The sequence below is a fragment of the Haemaphysalis longicornis genome, unplaced genomic scaffold (assembly GCF_048455015.1).
Source record: "Haemaphysalis longicornis isolate Haplotype H1 unplaced genomic scaffold, Haemaphysalis longicornis Haplotype H1 scaffold_1, whole genome shotgun sequence".
Lineage (NCBI taxonomy): Eukaryota > Metazoa > Arthropoda > Arachnida > Ixodida > Ixodidae > Haemaphysalis > Haemaphysalis longicornis.
Window position 1 is genome coordinate 377,533,072 of NW_027526203.1, and position 25,014 is coordinate 377,558,085.

The 25,014-nt window shown below is 47.8% G+C and overlaps 1 protein-coding gene and 1 long non-coding RNA gene across 4 annotated transcripts; both read left to right on the forward strand.

Annotated features, from left to right (window-relative positions):
- Positions 1-152: 152 nt before the first annotated feature.
- On the forward strand, positions 153-9,906 carry LOC144171721 (uncharacterized). Its single transcript, XR_013322965.1, has 3 exons — positions 153-262; positions 2,705-2,807; positions 9,777-9,906. It is a non-coding gene; the product is annotated as an uncharacterized LOC144171721 (long non-coding RNA).
- Positions 9,907-14,421: 4,515 nt separating this feature from the next.
- On the forward strand, positions 14,422-24,618 carry LOC144155138 ((3R)-3-hydroxyacyl-CoA dehydrogenase-like). 3 transcript variants are annotated; one of them, XM_077686405.1, is made up of 3 exons: positions 14,422-14,835; positions 21,430-21,655; positions 22,632-24,618. In XM_077686405.1, the coding sequence occupies exons 1-3, from the start codon at positions 14,803-14,805 to the stop codon at positions 22,973-22,975; spliced, it is 603 nt and encodes a 200-aa protein (XP_077542531.1). In that variant the 5' UTR covers positions 14,422-14,802; the 3' UTR covers positions 22,976-24,618. The 3 variants fall into 3 exon arrangements, with proteins under 3 accessions (XP_077542531.1, XP_077542530.1, XP_077542529.1); XM_077686404.1 differs by having other exon boundaries at positions 14,426-14,835; positions 21,433-21,626; positions 22,574-24,618; XM_077686403.1 differs by having other exon boundaries at positions 14,436-14,835; positions 21,430-21,626; positions 22,574-24,618.
- The last annotated feature ends 396 nt before the right edge of the window (positions 24,619-25,014 follow it).

The following is a 25,014-nucleotide window of genomic DNA, read 5'->3' on the forward strand; positions in this document are numbered from 1 at the left end:
AACTCCTCTGTTACACAACTTTTATACTCTGTTACCTCCGCAAATAACAGATCACGAGCGGCTGTATTTAGCCGGTTGTGTGACAGAGTTTGTTAGTTGAAATAAGTTTGCACAAGGCAAAAGCAACACTGGCCAAGCCACGTCAAGCCGAAGCCACTTGCCTGTTGTGTACGAGTTTCAAAGCGCAAGCCAGCATCGATTTTTTGTAGATAACGAAACCTGCTGCTTTCTCCTCGGCATCATTTTGCGTCATAAACGAAAGGTAAGATATTTTTTAAGGGCTGGTATCAAGAGGGACGGGTAATTATATACCTGTCCGTGTACTGCAAACGCCGTGCGCTCTCCGTATGTTGGACATAACTGGCTAGGCACATTCTGAATGACAATGTAAGTAAAGCACTCAAGGAATCATTTGTTATTCGCAAACATGGGCTAAATTTAAATACGTTGTTCTAGAGCCCCCAAATACACTTTCCTTGAGGCTGTCAGCGTTACGTTCACGTAGCCGCGTCGACGACCGCGTTCGCATTGAAGTCGGCGCTAGCTACGACGTGATGTGCGCGGTGGCTACGCTTCTACATTCACTCAAGGTTACCAGAAAGGTTGTAGCGCTTTTTAGAGTGTAAGCTCTTTAAGGGCGTGCGTTATAAATTGGTGTTGATGTAAACTGTAGTCACGGGGTGACGAAACGCGGAAGAAGCCGTACGATGCGTTCATTCCTGCTAGTATGCTACGACTGTGTTCTCTACTGTGCGGATCAATAGTGCGAACGCGGCGAAGTAATCGCATTTTGCCGACATATGCTTGAAGGGCGTAGTAATATATTTACCGTTCTTGCTGTAAAAGCTTGTATACATACGAATCCGCTGATAGACGACGCCAAAGCGCGTCGGTGAGGACGCTTCCTTGACATTCAGCGAGGACATTCAGTGGTCATAGAACAACTTTGCGCGATGCCGCTTCGTATGCAGGGTTTTTAAATACGGGATAGATGTTCGTTCTGCAGTACACAGTGACAGTAGTGTTGAAATGTTCCCCACTGGCTCTGCCGAAGTGGTGTAGCTGTTGTTAGACCATATTGAAATATAGGAGGAATTAGCATGACTAATCAGGCTTTGGTTGCACGAAGTTACCTCCCTTTACAAGTTGCCAGCCACATCTTGTCTGTATCATGTACAGTGAAATCTCGTTGATACGTTTTTCAGGGGAACCGGGAAATTAAAAGCATTATGTGAAAATCGTATTAGCCAAAGAGTTTGTTAAAAAAAAGGAGAAAAATCTGCATTCTCCGTCAGCAACTCAATTTTATTGAGCAACAGTGGAGTAGCTGGTAAATTTGTGCTGCACTTTCTTTTCGAAGTCTGGGAGAAAATTCTCCGGAAATGTAAAAATAAAAAAAAAAGCTGCTGGTATTTTTCACTTGGGCGGATGCTGTTCTGTATGACACTTCACGTTGTGCCTTGAATTAGTGAAGCCAGCCACCAGACGCTTTGGAGTCCTCAATGCCCAAGGAGAGCGCAGTGTTGTCAACTTTTTCGCGTAGTACTGACCTATCGGCGTTCATCCTGCCGCTCTAACTTCCTCCCACCATGTGAGCAGGATGTCTTCCATTTGGTCATGCTTCGCACCCTGTGCTTGTTTCGCATCAGGGCCGGAAACTTGCAGATTCTTTTGAAGTTCCTCTTGCTGACCGGGAATAGTGTTGAGCGCTGACACTGGCAAACCGAGCTTGTGTGCCAAATCCACGCATTTCCTCTTCGGGTTTTCTTCCAATTTCTGTACAATTTCCACTTTTTCTTTTTATACTGAGTGCCTTCCGTTTCCTCGACATTGCCACAAGCCTGGGAGCACACCCCGCACAGCAACAAGGCAGCCTAAGGAGAACAAGATTAGTCAAATAGAACAAGAACAAAAATAGCCTCATAAGCAACACCACCGAACACAGGAACAGCGCAGAAAAAGAACAAAGAACGGAGTGGGAAGCACAGAGCATGGCGAGAAGGTGGGGAGGGAAGTTGCCGCCTGCCAAGAGCATTGGAACCTTCTTCCTCGATTATGATCAAACTGAGAAACTCTGTGATTATGATATGTTTCACTAGATGGCACAGTGCCTCGCCTCACATATCATCCTCATTGAACAGAGCGCCCACGCCGGCAGCAGTGTTTTTGTCGCAGAACCGGCGCTGCCATGCAGGTCATGGGTTGTTGACATGGGGTTTGAGCTAGTATACCGAACAATAAATGTAAGGTTTCTAAAAATGGTCAAGGTTCACTTTCGTGGTCGTGCCATCCAATTTTTAGCAAAAATGTGATCGTATCAAATGCACGAAAATGCATTATTTCTAAGGGATTTTGGCTTGGAATGAAAAGAAAAACGTATTATGCAGAATTGTATCAAGGAGATCCCACTGTATAAGGCCTTCCTTCATAATAGTTAAGTTTGCATAATCCATCTAGAAGCACTACGTCCCATCTTTTTCTCTGACCAACACGACTGGAGACACCCACAGACTGGAAGATGGTTCGACTGTATCCTTACTGAGCAATTTTTTTTTTTTTTACCTTTTGGATGACGAGTTGTTCAGCAAGTGATACGCAATAGGGCCACCTATACACTAGTGAAGCATCGTTGGTGTTGATATGATGGGTGACTGCAGAAGTTTGGGTTGGTGGATGGTTGTCTAAGTCGAAGATGTCCTTGCAGGAATCCAGAAGACGAGGGAGATCGGCGGTATGATCCGGTGGGAGGTCTGAAGCAGCCACTGCCTTGATTGATGGTGCTTGATGGGACGGCTGCACTGCAGGAGGTAAATCTGCAGGGGTGCTAGCATTCATGGCAGAAAGGGCACAGCATTGCAAGCGAAATCCCCTTGGGGAGGACTTGAGGTGTGAAACTGAAGTTGAAAAACTGAAAGGGAAGGCAGGTTTGGTTCTCTACCACAGTAATGATGATGTGTGGCAGAGTGACGTTTCACAGAAGCAGCGCGTCTGTAATAGGGAAGACCATATAATAACTTGCAAAAGAAAAGCGAACACTGACCAAGAACAAAAATATATTGACGTTTCGGAACCACATACGGGTTCCTTGTTCACTACGTAAGAGAAGCCGTCGTCGTCAATTATATAGGCAGCACATGACGTAGAGAGCATGCGTAGATGGGAGGCAAAGTCCCATCCGTCCGGTTCATTGTGGCTGGCGTTGATTGGATAAACAGTGACTCTAGCAGACGCCAAGATGATGTGTTCTTTTCCTTAGCTAAAATTGCGGTGTTCTCCCAGTCAATCTTGTGGGAATGTTTGTGTGCGTGCTCCGCAATGGCAATGGCATTCGTCATGTGATTATGATTTCTTACATCACGTTGGTGCTCTTTCAGTCGTCGCGGAGCTCGCTGGTCGGTACATGGGCAATGCGCATGTCGTATTTTGAAAAGACGTGCGACAATGCTTCGCCTATTCCTGGGATGTAGGGGATGGCTGCGCGTGCTCGTAATGTCCTGTTGTTGGCCATTCTTGGCTGTAGTATCTTATTCTTGGTTTGGCAAATGAGTCGCTTAGGGTAGCCATTGGCGATTAGTTCGCGGCGGATCGTTCCTAATTCACGTTTCAGTGCACTGTCATCTGAGCAGATGCATACGGTGCGCTTTATCAAGGACGACACAACGGATGTCTTGTGGCCGCGAGGGTGGCAAGATTCAAAGCTGAGGTAACGACCCATGTGTGTGGGCTTCCTGTACACTGAGAAGGAGAGAGCGCCCGCATTGCGGCGAACAAGAACATCCAAAAAAGGGAAGCATGTTGCCTTGCTCGAACTCCACGGTGAACTGTATATGCACATTCTGGGCGTTGAGGCTGTCCAGAGGACATGGGACATCATCTTTTTTAAAATACAAAAAGAGTCGTCGACATAGCGGCAAAAAAACCTCGGTGCCGGTGTGAAGGTTGCCACTACCTTCCCCTCTAAAGCCTCCATAACTAGATTGGCCGTAGTAACTGATATGGACGCACCCATCGCCGTGCCATGGGTCTGCTGATAAGGGCTTCCCCCGTAAGAAAAATAGGTGTTGCTCAGACAAAACATAAGCAACTCACAGAGCTCGGGGACGTCAAAGGGAGTGCGATCGGGAAGACTAATGTCCGCGTTTAGTGCTTCTTCGCACATGGCTACTGCCAGATCCACTGGGACACTAGTGAAAAGAGACTTGACGTCGAACGAAACCATGACGTCGTCTTCAGTGAGAGTTACGTCCTTCAGCTTCGAAACAAAAGAGGACGAGTTTCCAACATGCGTGGGCGTCTTACCGGCTAGAGGGCTCAACACTTGGTGAAGGTAGCCTGATAGTCGGTAGAGCGGTGACCTCGAGAAGTCGATGATAGGCCGAAGAGGAACGGCAGGCTTGTGGATTTTAGGCAGACCGTAGATTGCCGGGGCTGAACCGTTCGTGCACAGTAACCTGTAGTAGAGGCCCTTGTGGTGCGGAGGGACTAGCTTGAAGAAAAGCCTGGTTAGCAGTTCTTGAAGCTTGGACTGTAACCTGCTAGTTGGGTCACGGGCTAGAGGAGCGTATGTCTGCTGGTCTTCGAGAAGGGCCAACATCTTCTTGTGGTAGTCACTGCTATCTAGCAAGACCGTGGCATTGCCTTTGTCAGCAGGAAGGATTGCGATACTGCTGTTATTCCGCAGGCTCCTGATGGCTTTCCTCTCCGCTACCAATAAATGCAGTCTTGCACAATGTCTTCGCAAACCAGAGAGCACACCAATAGCACGGGTGCTGGCTTCTTGCCGTACTTCAGACGGAAGCTGACCGACCGTGCGTTCGACCGCACAAATCACCTTTCCTGGCTCCGGGGGTGCTTCCGTGTTAAAATTCAAACCACAGGACAGAACCTTAGCCTCCTCTTCGTTCGGTGTGTACGGAGATACGTTGATGACCTCTTGGGTGCATTGTGGCACGTCCGGGTGGAGCGCTTGCAGTTTCCTCTCTTGCGACGTTTTATGACGGCCTTCTCCCATGCTAGCTGTGAAGTTTGCGTGCAGCTGCACATCTGGGAAGTCCTCAGGAATAAGATTCTCAAGTTGCCGGCGTGCAAAGAAGGTTTGCTTCTCCAAAGCTCGTAGCTTCTGGCGGCACTCAAGGATACGTGCTTGTAGTAGCTTCCGCTCGGCTTGTCGAACAATCTGGTGAGAAATAACTGTGAGAAACAGGTGGGCTTGATCAAAGGGGCATGTATGTTACAGCATTTGACAGCAAATGGACATAATCTGTGGAACGAGAACGGTGCTTTTGAGCATTTTTGGCAGGAGGAAATTCAAAAGAGAGAAGTCCCGCAGAACAGTCCATGAGAGCGGTTCGAGAAAAAATCGACGCCGAAGATAATGTCATGGGGGCATTTTTCAAGGACGGTGAAGAGAACGACACTATCGTGGTCGGCAATCCATATTCAGGCGGTACGCATTCCGGCAATTGAAGGTGTGCTCTCATTGGCAACTCGAACAAATGTTTGCATGGGTGGCGTCAGAACTTTGCGAAGATGCCAGCGAAGGGTTAAACTGATTACAGAGATGTGAGCATTTGTGTCAGTGAGAGCCTGGGCTGCAACACCATCAACAGTAACATCTAGTAAATTGGGCTTAGACTCCTTGGTTAATACAAGATCTGTCGTCCAGGTCACAGGTGCAGTATTACCTCCTTGAGCTGCATTGATTAGTCGTCTGATGACGCGAAGGCTTAGCCTGGCAATGTCGAAAGCTGTAGCGGGCTACATGCCCACTGTGACAGCAGTGGAAGCATATTGGCTTGTTTTCAGGAGTACTCCACTCTTCGGAATTTTGTGTCTGAAAATGGCGTGGGGCATATTGGTGGGGACCAGTTAAGACACGAGGAACAGTGAAAGCGTTTTTCGGGTGAACTACAGAGCAAATGCGTGGAATGGTGTGGCTTGCGAGCTCTTGCTGTATATCGCATGGATTAGGGAGATAGAAGGTGACGTTCATTCACGGGTCGGGGCTAGTAGGGCAGCCGTAGCCGTAGCCTCCAGCTCACGCCGTACTATTTTAATTAAGTTGTCGAACAAAGAAGGGCACATTCCAGTGGAGTGGTATACTCGTAATAGGATGTGGGAGCCGTGTTAGGCAGTCGAGTGAACTGTGGGGCAATACAGTGAGCTTTCGCTTGTTTCTTTCTTTCTTTATTTGGTACCCACAGCGCCTTTTGGCATTACAGTGGGGGGGAATGACAAAAAGAAATGCATCAACTAGTTACGTTGATAACCAAAGAAACATTTTCCAGAGAATGCGAGGCCCTTTTCAAGATGTTTAAACGGTCTGCACTCTGTAATGATGTCGTCTGTGCTGGTGCAGTCCTTATAAACAAGCAGGTTGAAAGCGCCATCAGCAATTCCTTTCTGCACATGGCCTACTTTGCCAGTTTCTGACGTGTCGGCATCTATCTCGTGACACAGAGCAACACCATCCTGAATATAGGCGACGGATGACTCCATCGAGGTTTTGGCATGGGAAGAAAGTTCCTTCGCGGCTAGTTGGTGGCCAACAAGCTTTCCGAACAGCTCACGTAATGTCAATTTGCAGGTTTCCCAGCTTGTCAGGTCTGCTTCGTGTGTCTCAAACTAACAATAGTCTGGCTGGGTCCTTTAGGTAAAATATTACGTTGGCCAGCCCCAAGGTTGCATCCCATCTGTTATGAGCGCTCGCACTCTCGTAGGTGCTTATCCAGTCATCAACGTCAGTGCCGCAGAAGGTGCTGCGGTCGCAGGGATGGGAGACGACCATAAGTGGCATAGTCGGCCAGAGGGCTCCATCGAGTGCCAAAATTTCTGTGCCGACCTGGCGTCCACTGCGCAGCTCCGTGTTTGAGGTAGCAAATGTTGCAATGCAAGAGGACCAGGATAGGGCACGCTGCGCAAGCCTCTTCATCTTCACAGCGCGCAAATGAGGTTACTGTGCGCGCAGTAATCCAGGCTGGTGCTCTGCTTTCAGCATTGACGCTGAAATCCTTTTCTACTCCCTTCCGCATGAACAAGTTTTGGTCTCTGTGAAAGAATGTGTCACCGTCTAGAACGGCGAGGTTAAGTTTATGCAAAGTTGCGGGATTTCCGGGGAATCCTTTTTGGAGCTTCTGCGTTTCTACTTAGCATCAACTATTGTAGGATGGTGTGACAGTGTCTATGTGCAGAGATCTGGAATCTGTAGACGTTCTAAAGTTCCTCACCTTGTTAGTGAAATTTCTTGGCTCATGTTGACCGTGTATTGGAACGTGACTTGGAGGGTTTGGCAATTAAAACTTTCGGGTATGTTGACGATTACCTAGTACTTTGTGGAAACTATGACCGTACAAGAAAAATGGTGGACATTTTAAAAGCATTCAAACGTCACGCATTTAGGCTGACCTTTATGTCCAAGGCGCTAAACCAAAGAACAATCCAGTTTTTGGACCTGTTGTTAAAATTCGAGCAGAATCATGTATGTTGGCTCTATAGCCCACGATCTTCAAGAAGAAGCCTTTACTGAACTCTTCATCAGCATGTTCTAGGATTGTAAAATATGGGATTGTTGTCAACTGCCTCAGGTCAGCCATCTGGTTTTGTTTTCAGTCTTGTTTTCACCTAATTGAGTCTAGCTTTGGTAAACAGTTTGTTGAACCCAAAAATGCTGGCTACGGTGACGAAGTCTTTGGGTCGGCCCATCTTCAGTTGTTGGATTTGGTGAAGAAAACTTGTCTCCTGCTTGTGATGTTGTGAAGGAAAAGATAGTTGTAATCTCGTACCTGCACGATGTATCTCACCGCTTGAAAGTAGTGGGGAGCAGATATAACATCAAAGTGGTGTTTTCAGTCAAAATTAAGTTAAACTGCAGCTGTCCCGCCATCGAAAAGAATATTAGTAATAAGGGCCGAGCAAACAGCTGTGGTGTGAAACATGAGAAACAGTTTGTTCCTTGTAGATTAAATGTGGTTTATTGCATTCCTTTCAATTGTGGTCGCTTTGATGTTGGCTAGTTCACTGAGTGCCTTCTGGCCCTCTTCCCACCCATTGCAAAGATTGTGGTTGTACGCTTTACCTTCATGATACAACGGTATTGTTCTCGCACGATGAACAAAAGGTGAGGGAAGTATAGTGGAAGCACATAAAATTCGAAAAATGTCTGACTCGTGTGTTAGCGCTCGTCTTTAGCACTTTTAGATGCAGAATTGGCGTATCTTGAAGAGAGCAGTACTTGAGAGCGTTTGTCTGTACAGTTGCTTATAGTGGGTTCATGTGTCATGTTTTTATCTTTTTTTTATACCTTCGATGGCTTTATATTTGTCTCTTCAATAAAAATTCGGTTTTGACCGTCAGTGGTTGTCCAGTGTTATCCTCCTTTTTGTCCCGTTATTTGTGCGCTGCGAAGATGAATCTGCACCAACTAGCCCGGTTTTCTATGCTACTTCAGTCCGCAACCACTATCAATGATGTTATGTGGCGCGGAGAAATTACAGGTTGTTTACAAACAAGTCCACAGCATTGGCTCAATGGTAAAGCGGTGCCAGAGTAGCGAACTGATCAACTTGGGTAACGTCATTTTTCGCTCGCGAGTCATTTAATTTGCATTCGTTCTGGTCGTCCAATGAGCATTACTGCACGGCAACACCTACATGGCACGTTCAAAGCATCAAACAGATGGGTATTTAAGGTACATGGCTCCTAACTTATGGTAATATTAAGGCGAAGCAGCAAGTACAAGGCGTGCAAGGCAGCAGCCTGACTTCTTCTGGCCATCGTTGTTGGTATAAAGGAGCAACTAAGTATACTTGTGCATGGAGGATATGCTATCCAGGCATTGACGATTTACAAAGTGACACTGTGTTTATTCAAAGCGGTCGTTCTTTATCGAGTGTTGTTATAAGGTCTTTCCCACTTCTCTTGTTTTTAATAAAGTGCTGTTTTGCCGCTTTGCGCTGAAATCAGTTTTCAACTCTTGAGGATTTGTGCCTAGTCAAGTAATGGCTCCAACTTGTGCCTGAGCAGCAGCCGCAGTTCCTAAAGCATTGTGCAGCTGAGCCCAAGGACTGTTTTCTTTGCCTTTTTTTTTTTAGTGAAGGCAAAAATAATCGAAAACGCCCGTGTGTGGAGATTTCAGTGCGAGTTAAGATAGCCAAATGTCAGGATTAACGTGAATCGAACCTAGCACTGTGTCACGCTTCATAGCCCAAGAGTGGCCTCGGCACCTACAACCCCCGAAATAGAATCTTTTTCAACTTTGTTTTTGCAGCAGTGGTGCGATGAGCGGGGCTCAGCCTAGTGCCCCCTCATATAATTCCTGACTGATAAACCGACCCAGTTGTCCTGATGGCCATTGCGTGACAGCTGTTCTGTCGGATACACTGTAAGCACCTGCTTAGCTACTGGGAAAGGCAGTGCAGTTTGTTAACGAGATCAGATATCAAAGCAGTCTAGCTCAGAACTTTAATCCTACTAGTGTAAGCCATTATTTGGCCTTGTACAAATTCTCAAAAAAGTAAAAAATACCGTTTGGTGTGAAGGGACTAAAGCAGGTTTTAGACACAAGACTGCATCAGCAAAGTATCTCTGGTGTCACGTAGAAAAAAAATTCAGAATAAGCAGTTAGAATAGTTCAAAAGCAGGCTAAACTAACTTTTGTGTACATATTAATGTAGCCATATGTGGGACAAAATACACCATCAATTGTGAATTTAGATTCACTTGACGTTTGCGGTGTGGTTGTAAAAGGAAGCGTTTATTTGTTTCTTTTGGTGTTGCAGGTGCTGACTGAGAAATTGTGGAAAGTTTTGAGCCAAGATGTTCCTGGCCTAAACCGTGATGGGCACGTAAAATGTTGTATGTATATTTGAGGTTATAAAGCATTTAATAAAGAATTTTCGAGTTTTGGGACTTGGTTTCTGCTGTTTCATATGCCCATACATTGCAACATGTAACCTATATTCAGATCTGTAGTTTTATTAAAAAATTGTTTTCAGCAGACAGATTTACTATTCACTACGTCACTTTTTCATGATCAGTTCATTAGCATGTGTTGCGGGTTTTTTTTTTTTTAGCAATTGATGCAGAACTAGCACACATACTAGGTAAATATTTATAAGGCTTAATGTTATGTTTCAGTTTTTCAGTCAATTTGAGAACCTGTATTTGCTGTAAACTTAAGTGCTTTTGTGATCACATGCCTTGAAGCATGCTCCAGCGTAAGAATACTGGATACCAAAGCCCCTTGTAGCTTGTTTTGGTCAGTGTGTGTGGACAAACGTAAGTCATCAGTAGAGGCTTCATAGTCCAACTCGCAAATAAATGTGGGTGCTATTGGGGCTTGCAAGGAAAAAAGAAAAAGACCCGTGAACACACGATCGCGAAGAGGAGCCGGTGCAAAGGTAGTCCTGCGTGTCTAAATCTAAGAGGCGAAGATCAGAGCAGGAGTATTTTACAGTTCTAATTCTGCCTGGGCAAAACTTTAGTGCCAACTGCCGTTTCGTCTGGGCGGAGCGCTAGATACGATAAAGAAAAAAACAAAACAAGCAACCCGGTTGTTTGTGCGATCGCATAAAAAGCAGCAGGGCACAAAGTGCAACCATCGTGACAAGGTTGAAAGCAATCGTCAGAAAGTCTGAGTACCAACATGTTCAAGGTGGGCTACAAGTGATTGTACTTATCGCGTATTCCCAGCGTGACTTAGGCCCAACTTTATGGGGCATTAGGCTAAATTTCTATTTGTCACACTCCAGGAATTCATTCATAATAAAGGTTGACTTTCACAGCGGCGGCCGATCACAGGGTGAACTGTGGATGCACGCTTGCGTAGCAACCGTTCACGCGACGATTTGCGAATGCGACACTGCGATTGCAAAACAGCACGGATTACAAAGTATTTAGGTAATATTACCTAGAACACTGTTGCAGCGTAAAACTTAATCAAACGACCCGGTTGAAGCACTTCGAAATGCACAGCGGTGGGTATCACAAGCGGACGCGAAATCCAACACAGACACAGTTGATCGAAGCACTTTTAACTTCGTTAAAATATCCAGATCTAGGAGTGTGGTTGAATCACAGCGCAGCCGTCCCAGAAGGCGAAATCCAACGCGCAATTGAAACACTTGCCGGTTGGCGCAAGCGAAAAGGGCGTACGCTTCAGTATTCACTGCCGGCCGTCCGCCGGGCCAAGAGCGGGGAGTGTGTGCGCCGGCAGAACAGCCCGCAACCCTTCGCCTTTCCCTCTCGCACTCCTCCTTTTCTCCCTTTCGTGGGTGATGCATCGCCGAAACCGGAATACGCGTCGGCGCAGGGCCACATGAGGCGCAAAGAACTACCGCTTGCCTGTCACGTGAATAGAACACCTCCCATCAGTCTTTCCTTTTTATTTTTTATGACTAGGCTTCACGATTGTCACGTGACGCTCCCTCCTATGCGATGCGATGAGGCTTTGAGGGGGGGGGGGGGGGGGGGGGGGGGGGGGGAGGTAGGAGGAAAAGGCCCGAAACTGTCTGGCGAAGGGCTTTCCTCCATGACAAAAGCAGACGACCCTCGCCGCCCTCCATGTGTTTTCAATTACAAGCCAGAGTGAAAGTTGGTTGTGGCGCTTTGTGGCGGGTTTAAATGACTGCATACTGTATGAAATAGCCCTTAAAGTAGCTGCAGAGGCTAAACAAAATAATATCTGCTAAAAGAAGCCGATTTTTCGGCTTTCTTTTGAGCGAGCTGGGAGCGTGGGACAGTATCGCCAGGTCGGATGGTTTAACTGTTTGACGACAGCTACAGTTTTTTCTTCTGGCGTGCGGTCGACAAAGGAAAGTTCACGAGTAGCATAAACACGGAACGCTGCTCATCTTACATCCTGAGGTATGGTTGCTTCATCGGGAGCATGCATTGATAGCTTAAGCGAACGCAAGAATTGCGCAGCCGACTCAGCTGACACTGCTGGCCTAGCACCGCCTTTGAAACGAGTGGAAATTTTGTTTCGTATTTTCGCTAACTAAATGATTCTTGCGCGAAGTTTTACGCCGCACGATTTACGAACGGCAGGGTACATGTATACTAGCGAATAGGTGGGGCAATAGCGCCAATTAAATAAACAAATTAAGCGCTATTCGCAAAACACGCACAAAATCACACACCCGCTGCCTGCAGAGATGTGTACTTCTATAACATCACATAACACAGCCGCATACACGGTGCGAGGCCAAGAATATTTATATACGATCATCACTGACTGTGTTGGTTTTCTAGGGGTCGTCGAATGTGAACGCCGACACGCCAGTTTTGACTTCAAATGGAGTTAGACAGCGAGACAAGAATTGCCCCCCCCCCCATCCTCACACTTCGCCAGATTATTGTCAAATGTTATTATAAATTCGCTGAATTTTGCATTCAAAGCCCCCCCCCCCCTCCTCCTCCCCCCCGATTTGCCGTCCAGCCATAAACGTTGGTCCAGCCCTCCGCCGTGTCGGCTGCATGGAACTCGGCCGTTGCTGACCCTCATTCTAGGCTATTAAGTGCGAACTGGGAATGTATGCTGCAAGAGGGTAATTAAGTAAAGTGAGAGCAAACAAGGAAAGCGAGCGGCCTCTTAGTTCACCCGCCCACTTTGTTTTACGGCCACTAATTTCGGAATCGCAAAACAGATTTCACGCTTCTGACGGTCGCGGCATTTTGTCACTGAGACACGCAACAAAACGGCAAGCTAACGCTGCACCATGTATTCGTAACGGCGCGACGCAAACGAGCACTGTTTAATGAAAGTGCACGCATAGTGTGCAGGTACGCAAAAGAGCAGCGCACCGCAGCAGGCGAGCCTGCGGTCCGCCGGACTCGCTGGCTTTTTAAAGCGCGATCATCGCCGATTGCGTCACTCTTCTTTTTTGAGCGGCTGTTTTTGAGAAGTCTTTGTCACCTAGAGTATTAGTTTAAACTAGAAATTTCACTTCGTACGACCATCGATCGGTGAACCTGCGGGGCCAGGAAGCCAAATTGGCAGCTCAATGAGGACTGTACAATGCGATTAAAACGAGGGATACAGCATGACAGTGCCTTTGAGAAGGCGTAGCAGACGCCGTCACGGTCCCGGCACTTTCGTCGGCGCTGGAAACGTGTTTAGCGCTGCAAAGCTTTTTCCCCTAATGCCAAGGTGATCGCTGAAATAGATCGGACGCGTCGCAAAATAATCGGAAGCATCGAGCTCATTTTGCTTCTGTCAACACGGGATCCTATGGGACCCGCGCAGCTTTGTACTACCCGGAAGTACTGCCCGGAAGCCGCTTGCGCAGCGCCCCCTGGGCAGCGCAGGAGGCCTAAATTTCGGGGTATGCAAAAAGGGACATCTATAATTGTATTCAAGCTTTCCTTTCTGCTTCAGGTCCGAACTTTCATTTTACGGCCTCTTTCTTTCAGAAAGTATGTTGAGGTCATCACGAATTTCAAAGGATCCCCGGGGTGCAGCAGCCTTTGCCTTTTTGCAATGCGTTGGGATGCTAGGGGCCTCTCCTGAGTATTAATTCTTTCCTCCATGCTGCAGTGCATGCAAAAGCTTCACCAAGGCAATGTATAGTTTGTGAACACTAGCTAGGGTTAATAAAGTTCCTCTTTTTCCCATTTTGAAGACTGACTGCACACTAAAGGTTTTCTTTTTCCCATTTTGGAAACATTATACAAGTAACTGCACGGATTTTAAGGTAAGGTTTGAACCCACGGGCTAGATTTTTTCCATAGAGTTTCCCACTAATATTAGTATGAAACTCTATGCTTTTTTTCGCCTTGTGTGCGCACATCACTCTGAGTGCAGTAAAGTGGCTAGTTGGGCAAGTTGGTACAAGTTCATGGTGTGGATTGCTTTCGTGCCTTAATTCTTTCGTGTCTTGTCATTTGCGCTGTGCCACACCATATGTACTCCGTGTGCATCGCGACACCCATATATTAAGCAAGCCCATGTCGAATATTCCTTCAAAATAAACAATGAGCGTGGAGAATTTCGCATGGCAGAACACAACCTAGCACTCGATGATTCCAAGTTGTGCAGTCACTGAACTCAACGCGGGGAGCCATGCATGCAGCTACTTAGGCTTAGAAACTGAGCTACTGGATGCCCATCATAAAAAAAAAAGCAATTGTTGCGCACGGCTGTGAGGAAATATCATTCGTGATGCAATAAATTTGCGCGACTGGCATGGCAAGCGAATTTGTGGGCAGACTTGACAGCCACTGCTGCCCGTTTCAAATCCTGATGCCCGTATCAAATAAATCTCGCACTGGAACGGCCGCAACAAAATGATGAGAAACTTCCGAGAATACTTATATTTCTTGTGCAGTACGCAGCCAGGAGTGGTGAGACCCCGAAATTCGGAGCGGAACGCTCCCCGCTAGCAGACGACGCTCACTCCCCTAGAGCAACTCGCAACCGCAACGCCTCGGTGGCGAGAGTAGCAGCAGGCCGCCTTTTCTTCATGGGCGCGGCGGGGAAATACGGAACTAAATTTGGTTACAGTTATAAAACAAGACGCAAGCGCGCAAGCCAAGGCCAAGCCAGCGTGCCAGCCAAGTCGAAGAAGCACCCTTATTGACGCCTAAATCTGCCTAAATCTTTTCGGCGCCTTGCCTTAATTGCAGTTGCTGCCTCCGCACGTTTACGCGTTTACTCAGTCCACTAGCAGCCAACGGTGCACTTTGGGATGTCCCTTTCCGGCCGTTTAGCAGCAGTCACGGGAGGTGCTAGTGGCATTGGGAAGGCGATATGTTTCGCGTTAGCGGAAGAAGGTGCGACTGTGGTGGTAGGCGATATCAATCTGGATGGTGCGAAAAATACAGCTGCTGCACTTCCAGGTAAGCCAGTTGCTGGTCGGATACTCAATGTGAGAATCGGGGTGACAGCCGAGCCGAATCGGGCCGCGGTGACCGAGGGTCAGCGGCTTGCATGCATGTCGTGCACCTCCGCTAGAGCGGACTCTATCCTCGATAATCACGCACCGGGGTTGCCCCAAAAACCGGTGCGGTGTACAGTCACAGAACAGGTACAGTGCCCTACGACGGTGCGCACCGGCACGCCGCACGGGGCGTCGATCGAGTTAAAAAAACACGATGATGATGATGATGATGCAGTGTTGCCTTTCCCTTTGAAACGGCTGGCCGTTACAGTGACGGCCTGGCAAAACAAAACAAAACAAACTAAAATTCACAACTACACAGAGGGAAACTACACAGCTGTGTTCCAGGAAGAGGGGCCGGCATATTGCGCCCTCAACGCCACCCCCACATTGTCACAGACACGTCTTCCTTGATCTCTCACTGATGCTGCCAGTGGCCGCCTGCTTTGCAGTGCTGTATGCTACCCTCCACTGTTCAGAGCGTCGCTTAGTTCGGGATACTGCCGCAGTTTGCACTTCAACCTCCGAGTCCTCGAAGCCCAGTGCTACTGCCAGTGCTGTCTTAGGCACAGGCTCTCCAATCGCGCCACACTGAAGCACCAGATGTCCGATTGTTTCATTGGAGTTCCCACAAGCGCGGCAGAACGCACATGTCACTGTCGCATCGAACACCTGTTGCCGTGTCAGAGTGCGCAGCGCCCTTGCTCTAGTTTCGAAGACCAGGGTGCTCTCGACGCTGTTATCGTACAGGCAGACCACTTTGATGGAGTTCTTGTGTTGGCGGTAGAAAGACAGAGACTCTTTATCGGTCAGTTCTTGCTGCTATGCTGTGTCTTCCATTTCTCGGACTCTTTGTTGTTCTGCCTGGGCGTATGCTCCGACTGAATGCACCCAAATGGGGTCTTGTGTGAGGCCAAACTTTTTCTCCAGGTGGTATACCTGCAGAGTCCACTGCGTGCAAAGACAGGTTGCTGACAAGTAATCAAAGACTCTCCTCGCCCATCTTTCCCGGTGCATATTTAGCAGGTGGTTGTAGAAAGCCAGCTTGCTTGAGTCCTCGCGAGCAGTAAAACTGGACCACCCTAAGTCACCTTGGACGGCTTCGTTAGCTACCCTACCGTGGCATCCGACGGCCATTCGGCGGACTTCTCGCTGTCTCCTCTCAAGTACATCGTGGCCTCTCGCCGACAGGCCCACCACTGCGTTTGCAAATGTCAGAGCAGGCACATGGACCAGCTTCCACAAGTCCCTGGTCATTACAAAGCAGTTACACCCCCATAGGCACCTGCGTCGCAATATGCATTGGGCTCTAAGAAGTTTTCCCTACTCTATCTTCATGAAGGCCGAACAAGTCCACTCCACTGCATAACAGGACCTCCTCCTCCAATATTAGTATCATGCCTTCTGCCATCTTCCCAGCCAACTGGACAACTGTGGTTTTCTGGGAATCGAATCGAATGCCGAGCCCTTTCATCTGCTGGTCACGAGGAGTCTCTGCGGTCAACAGCAGGTCGTCTGCGTATGCCAGGCCTGGGATCCGGCGGTTATTATCGATACCGCTTGTTGTGTATCTCTGACCAAAGCCCAGGCCAGATTGCAGGAGGGCTCTCTCAACGCCCGACGCGTACAGTAGGTACAGAAGCAATGACAGAGGGAAACCTTGACGCAGTCCTCTATTCACCCTGATCCTCCCAGTTTCTATTGTGCCGAATCTGAGTATAAATGTTGTACCGTGCACAGCAGTTTCGCGGGGAGACCCAGCACCGCTAGGCATTTGAAGAGGTCAGAGTGAGGCACACTATCATAAGCCTTCTCCACATCCAGTGACGGCAAACCAGGGGCCGGTCTTCCTTTCTCGCTATTTCTGCACACTGGGTGATGACAAAGATGCCGTATTCTAGGCGCCGGCCTCGTCTGAAACCATGCTGTAGCTCTGTGAGGTGACGCTCAGATTCTGCCCAGCCTTCAATCCATCCCTTCTACGCCTGTATGAAGACCCTATGGAGGACGCTTGTAGCTGTTATGGATCGGTAGTCTCTGACCTTATCTGCTTTCCCTCCGTTCTTAAGAATGAGGGACACTCTGCCGTGGCACCAGTCTCTGGGTATCCCTTTTACGGAGAGGATACCCGTGAAGAGATTGGCGAGCTGTTCCCTCGAGTTGGGACCGAGACTTTTCACGAGGCTCGCCAAGATGCCGTCCTGTCCAGACGCTGTTTGCGGATGCGCGCTATTACACGATCAATGGTCCACAGCGCAAACTCCCATTTTACTTCCCCGCTGTTTTCTTCTCACTTAACCAGTTCTGGTTGCACTGTCGTACGTAGATGCTCCGCTGCATTAAACTGGTACAGCTCCTCAAGGTGGTGGGTTACACATTCCTTGAGGTCAGCGACAGGCTGGCCTGTTGCATCTGTTATCTGCACCGAGGAATGGTCTGCCTGTCCAAGGACCGGACATAACACCAGAAACTCTGTGCAGTTGATTTGCCGTCTTCCCAGAGGCTCTGCATTTGGCCCCTGCTCGCTTCAGTCAGTTTAGCCTGTGCCATCACCTGCATTGTCCGCTTGCACTGTAGGTAGAGCTTCCAGGTAATTTCAGGGGACTCTGCCTCCCCGGTTTTGAGTGCTCGTCGAGTGATTGGTTTGCCATGCGTCTCGCACGCAGCGCCTCTGCAACTTCTCTGCCGCCATCCGTTTCTTCTTCATGCTTCCCGGCCATGTACCATGTGTCGTTGCATGATCCCACTGAGCACTGACATATATTCCTCATATGACTCTGCCTTGCGCCGCTCTCCACTGCTCAAACTCCCTGGCTACAAGATCAACCGACCTGTTTGGGAGGAACTTGCCATGCTTGGGGAGCCCCGGCTGTTCTACTTTGCACTGAGCCTGGCTGAAGTCCATGCATAGGCGGTTGTGGTCACTTCCCAAGCTATGTTTGCCCTCCTTGTCAATATCCAAGCATTTCAATAGCTCAGCGAGACGGGGGGAAACTAAGCCATAGTCAATGCATGAAGTACTGCCGCGGGCGCACCATATGTACTGGCCATGACAGCATGGGCCCAGGTTGGCAATTTGGACATCCAGGCGTTCGGCAAGACTTCTGAGATGATTGCCATTTGTGTCTGTATACCCATCCAACTCGGAGAGGTGGCCTTTGAAGTCACCTACTATAAGGAGCTCCTTGTCATTTGCCATGCGTCCCCACATAGGCAGTCAACCAAGTGGCTGTTCGCTTCCCTGCGTGCTTTGTGTGCTGATAACTACACTGCGCCTATAGCTGTAGGCACACCAAGCAGGTCTCTGGTTATCCACATGTCCGGTGCGGTTTCTCATGTCACGTTGCCAGAGCAGAGATCGCCTCCTCAGGACTCTGACGCCTCCGCCTTTTCGGCTACTGCTGTCCCTGTTCGTGCCCGCCCAACACCACTCTGGGTGTACGGGAGGCTCCTCCAAGTCTTGAGCAGTTCTACACTAGCGCCATCGCTCGGGCTATAAGATAAACTTATGAAACATGGACAAGTTCCGATAAAGCGGCTCAATATGACACAGTGCTGCTAAAAGCTTATATTTATTAAAATCCACCACACAACCTATATCCCTTGCAAATGTGCGAAGACATACTCCTACTAAACAGCCACCTAGAAGCTCCTTCTCGTCTTCTGAGAACCGTAACAGCGCGCACGAGTGCCTGCAGTCACGGCCTTTCGCTCAGCTACGGCAAAATATGTAGGCCCTTCATAGTCGAGGCACTCCAGTGACTGTGCCGTGTGGTACCTCATACAACCAAAACGAATGCAAAGCTCCAATATTTACTCCTTACTGGCTGGCCATGCAGCCTTGTTTGCAGTAAGCGAAATTCATACGCGGCAGCACATAATGTTTCTGTGCTCATCAGCAATCTCTGGCTGTTATTAACGCCTGTTCTGAGCCCGTTGCATCGCTGTCTGATGAATACGCAAGCAACTCACCCTTGTCCGCAACAATTTACAGCCATTTTCGCTTTCACACGACTGCGTCCATGCACCGTTGCTGCAGCGGATGGCGGAAGAAGCCACTTCGCCAGCGCCGTTCACGATGAATCTCGGGATTGCACCCCGGCACTCCGTCGACTATCTCAGTGCACGACGGGCCAGCCGAAATCGAGGACAGGTTTATTGAGGACAAAGAGTGCACACAGGTGGGGTTTATCGAGAATGAAAAGGCGCACTGGTGCACCCCAGTGTGCACCAGTGCGGTTTATCGAAGATTCTAATAATAGCCTCCTGTGGCTATGACTCTATACTTCCGCGCATATGGGTTCCCTAGGTGATTCCAGTGTATTTGGCATTATCGAGGTGCGTGTGTTTGAAATAGTATCTAGGTCTAGGCACTCCAGTGACTGTTCATGATTAATAATCGAATGAATCGAATGCCAATCCCCAATTGGCTGGCAATGCATGCAACCATTTTTGCAGTACATGAAGTTCGTGTCTTCATTTACAATCTCTGGCCATTGTTACCGCCTGTTCGAAGCCTGTCGCATCGTTGCCTGATGAATTCGCAAGCAAGTCATCCTTGTCAGCAACAATATACAGCTCCTTCCACCTTTACACGAGCGCGTCGATGTGTCGTCGCTGCAGCCTACGGTGGAGGAAGCCGCTTTCCTGGTGTCATTTGCGATGTATCTTGGGATTGCACCACATCGCCCCATCGACTCTCTTGGTGCAATCAAAAACTGCCCCACGACGGTGTGCCCCGGTTTATCGAGGGCAGATGGTGCACACCAGTGCGGTTTATCGAGGATGAAAAGGCGCACCGGTGCGGTTTATCGAAGATGCTATTAGTTATAGTGACTAGTACACAGATACGAAGCCTAAATTGTAATGAGTGTAATGTCCGAGGGGACTTCTAGATTAAAAATAAACAAAAAAATAGCATGTGGCACAAAACTTTCGACCAAAGGTACGAACTCCTTATTATGGCAAGTAAACGAAACCTAAAGTCTTAGTGGCCAGTTGTCATATAATTTTTGTTTCAGTAAAACAAGAGCTTAAAACATTTACAACTTCATTGTGCACTAATATAACTATAGTTACAAGTGTAAATGAAACTGAGAAATAGCAAAGTCGTCTTAGCGGTCAAGTAAATGTCATATTTGGGGGGGGGGTTAATAAAACAATAGACAGCTGATTTCTGCTGAAAATTTGCAATAAAGTTGGCTTTGCCGCAAGGTCGCTTGCACTTGGGAAAAATGCAAGGAACCTTAGCCATAAGCTTTGCTTTATAACAGCAGCAGTAAACAGGTCTGTAACATGGTCCTTCATGAGTCGAGAAAGGGCACTCCAGAAGAGCCGATAACCACATTTACGGCACCCACCGTTGTGATGGTGTAATAATAGCCAAGACGGATTGAACTTCTCTCTTTGCATCTGGCTGACAAGCCTATAAAAAAAATGGTTAAACTTTTCGCCTGGGAAAGGACGTATATTGCAATAAAATTCTGGATATGGCAGTGTTGTGTGTATAGTATATTTAAACTGGCACTGTGCAGTCAGCCTATTTTTCAACTATTTTTGAGCTTCCAAGCAAATACCAGAGCTGTAGCACTTGTGTTGTGGATACTTCTTTACAAAAAAAAAAATGCATGCCAATTCAGCCTGTGAAGGTGATTGGAAAGGGAAGCTGTAAACGACACCCACAACGATTACCCACGCGATGTCACTTGAATTCACACACGTGGCTCTGCTAAGAGTGAAACCAGAGACAAGTGAAATGCACTTAACCACACCCTTTATTACATCAAAGAGACATTCTTTGCTAAGGTTAAATCAATGCATTATTTATGAATGGTAGTTGGTTGAGTTGTATTTGTGGAACACATGAGTGGAAACTATTTTTTATAAAATTAAAGGAAGCTTAAACCCGGTGTTAGATGAACTCGCTTCTCTGTCTCTGCCGCTGCCGACGGAGGCGACGAGTTTGGCAGCAGAGGCGGAGGAGACGTGAGACGCCATGCGTTCATGTGAGCGTCCTTTAATTTTTATAACTTCGAGTGTATACGCAAGGCGCGCACATGGCTGCGACATGAGCCGTGGGCAGAGTGAACAGCGGCGCGAGAGGTCGCGTGACGCTATCTTGTGGCATTCAGCGAGAATGTAAGGGGCAAACCCGCAGACGTGCTGGGTAAGTTCACCGTCTGTCTGCCCTGTCTCCACGTGGGCTCGTAGGTCCATAGGTAAGACAACAGGCTCTCGCTATGCTTCTCTATTCATTCCAGGTTCGATTCCTGGCAGTGCCAGTAACTTTTTAAATTTTTTCGCGAGAGTTTTCCGTTGACACCAATGGTCGCGACAAAACCCTTGGGGGGTAGAGGTAAAACGCTTCACTTTAAGACATGTAATGGACAGAGCTCAAAAATATCTAACGGAAGCTAAATCTGTCAGGACATGGAACACTGTGGATGACGCGATTTGTGTTTTAGCGACTCTCGTGAAGATGTTGGTAGCACATGGTGAAAGTGCAGGAAGTGTTTGTGGGGGCTTTGGCATCAACCATGCCCGTCACTTGCAGCAGTGGGGTGCCCTCACGAAGCGCTCCATGTGGACGTCTCGAGCGGAGCGAGTGTGGCGGATTTCTTCACGGCTATCCAACGAACGTGTCCACTGCCACTTAGCGTGGCAGTCAGCTGTGCAGGCATTCTCAAACCAGCCGCCCTGGTTGATATGTCAGAAGAGTTCTTCGACGAAATCATGGGCGTCAACTTTAAGGTGCGCTGCATGGGAGCTTTACAACAATGGTACATGTTTTGCTTATGAGTCACCTGCATTACGCATTGCAACTGTGCAGCTTTTGATACGTAACCAACCCTGCAGCCCCGCGTTTGGCTTACCTCTGTCCTCTGCTTCTGTGCCTAGCTGGTTTCCTTCTAGTGTGAGCACGCACCAACTCGCCCAGCTTGCCATGTTGGCACATACTCTACAGCCAGCAGATCTTTTTCCGAGCAAATGACAGCAACGGGCCCACTAGTGGAGACTTGAAGAAGAAAAAAAAGAAATTTATTTTTTTAGAAGGGCGAAGGCGGTAGGGTTGACTAATGCACAGCATGACGAGGCACCATCGCCAGGAGACAGCTACAGACACACAGTGGCCAGAAATCTACAAAAGAAACAGCACTGGTGCCGAACAAACAAGAAAGATTACATTTAACAGAGTCAGTTGTGAAATGAGTTTTCATAAAAACTTTTTTAAAAGCGTGTCAAAACTATACTAGACCCCTCCCTCCCAAGAAAGGAAAAAAATCATGACAAATGCTTAAGCCTAAGTTAGCTAAATGACATTGTTAACTAGCAAGGAGGCAAGACAAACCAGAGTGCTGACTTGCTATTGCTTTTCAATATATAAATAGAAGAAAACTAGCCAATAAATGTTTAATCTTATATGTTATGCTTTGCAGTTTTCTCTAATTCCTATATGTAAGCGGTTCATGCAGGAGGTGCAGTGATTTCCATTGTCTGGTCTGATGACAAACGATTTTTTAAGTAGTTTTGGTTCAGGTTTGTTAAGCAAAGCAGGCAAGATGCAGCTTACTAGTTGTATCATTCCAAGTATATGTAAATGGAGTGCAGGAAGACTTCATCTGCATGCTGCGCGCAGACCTGAACAAGTGGTGTTCTCCTTAGGGGACGTGAGCATAGCAGAAGTGTTTGCTGTGCAGGGTACATTCCTGTTCTGCCGAGGCGCCGTGAAGGCTATGCAGGCGGCGTTTGTTGCAGACGGCGCGCTGGTGACCATCGCCAGCAACTGGGCGCACAGCGGGTCGCCCCAGTACAGCGCGTACGCAGCATCGAAGGCGGCCACTGTGGCCTTCACCAAGTCGCTGGCTCTTGAGCTGGCGCAGCAGGGCATCCGGTGCAACTGCGTGCTGCCCAGCTACACGGACACGCCCATGACGGCCACCAACAGCGCCCAGGACAAGGCGCGCGACGCGGCCAAGTCGGCCATGCGCCGCGCCGCACGCCCCGACGAGGTCGCTCACGTCGTAGCTTTTCTCTGCGGACCTCGCAGCTCTTACGTGAATGGAAGCACTATTGATGTTAACGGAGGTGCCATGATATGACCGCCTTCAGGTGCCCCTGTCAGATGGTTTTTCTTGCAGCAGCAGGCATCGACCAACGCAGTAAACATTTCGCTTTCCTGCTGAAACATTGTGCTGTTTGTGTACAGTGTTGTTCCAGTGTGCCTGCTTTAAATACAGACTTTGCCAAGAGTCTGCGCTTCAGCGTTTGCAGCTGCACAAAGAATTGATGCATGGGTGTCTGGCGTCAGCTAGGATTAATAGTTATGGACATAGAATAGTAACAACAGAGAAAACATGCGCAATTTCTTGGAGCAGGCTTCTGGCCAGCCAGGAAGCGTTTTATTCATCTGAGGGGAATTGTATGGTCTGAAAAATCAATTTGAATGCCTCCCTCTATCTAGCTTGTGGTTCATCCCTTGCGTAAAGTGGTTCACTATGTGTAGAAGTTGCGGCACATCAGTCACGCTATATTTTACGCAGTTACCTTATACATGTGCAGCCGTTTTACAGCACAAGTCCCAATAAAGGCCAGTCTCCTCCATGCACAGAAATCAGAAGCTGAGAAACACTAATTTCTGCGGGGCAAGAATAAACAAAAAAAAAGGTTGACGATTACACATCTTCGTCATGCAAATTTTCACGCAGCTGTTGAGATACTTTTAGTGCTATGATATATGGCTTCAAATCAACCAAAATCTAATGGAAACCACAACAAAAATTGGAACGGACTGCTGAGTAACCTCATAAAACACCCTATTGAGCCAAAGATTTCCTGTACGCCTCCCCGCCAGGCAATTGCGATGCTATGGCATTCATGTGCCAGCGTGCCACCAACAGTTCGTTAATGGTGTACTGGGCTGCTTTCAAACTCTGTGTTACCATAACAGCGAGCCCTCCTAGCCTCCCTCAGCAGTGCGTTCTCACCTCACAACCATAGTTATGGTCTTGGTTAAGTTTTTAGCTCCTGGATAAAACGAGCAAGAAGGAAGGTACCAACAACTGTACGTTTCTTGCCTTTATCCTCAAGCTTTCGTTGCACCTTCCTCCACTTTTTTTCATGAGCTCTTTTGCTATCGCCTTCATTAATTCTGTTCAAACAGCACCGAGGCGCCAGACGTAGAAATATGGGTATCCAAGATGTGGGCTAACAACTGAAAATTTATTACACTGGAATAACATATATACTGCAGAAACATGAAGAATGGCAATTCACACAGAGTACAGTTCTTTGCATATAACAGCAAGCAAATAAATGAGAAAAAAATGTTGCATTCGTGCAGAGGTAATTATATGGCAGTAACTGGAAAGTTAACGTCCCTATCTCAACCTATCACAGAATTCCGAGTCCCATTTGGGAAAGCCTCGAAGTGTTTGTACACCCTCTATTCTGACATTCATTTACATTGTTGAAAGACGTGTCTACAGCAAAGGTACAATTCCATGTTTGTTGCAAATGACATCTTTTGCTGACATGTTGCAGTTTACTGCTCCATGTACTCTTGTTTTCCATTCTCTCATAGCATCGCCTTCTGGATCCCTCGGTGAATGAGTGCTCCTTTTTTTATTGTATTTCTTCCCTGTGCTTTTTTATCGTATTTTATACCAGTGTTCTACGAGACCAGGTGTGCTGTACCGATCGGCTGCTTACAGAAACCAAATAAATCACTCTCTGCCTAACCTGATTAAGACCTGGCTGACACAAAGACGGTTCTCTGAGATGTGATATGCTTCCACTATCTCACACATAATTAAGCTTACTTATTTTTACGTTTAAAATTACCTCCAGGTCACTGATCGAAGCACGGGACCAACCCATATGCACCACAGTGGGTGGAAAAATGTACATGTGTGTCACTCCTGAGGTTGTTTGTTCACCCAGGCATGTATTAAGGCACTGACGAGTCCGGTCCCTGTACACAAATCCACATAGTAAAGGCATGCAATAAAAGAAAAAACACCCCAGCCTGCACTAACAGACGAAACGTGGTGCTGGCACGCACTCCGCTGACGTGTCAGTGGTCTCCGTAAGCTTTCTTCTCAATGGCGAGGCAGACGGGTGCAAGCTTATGTAGGGCTGA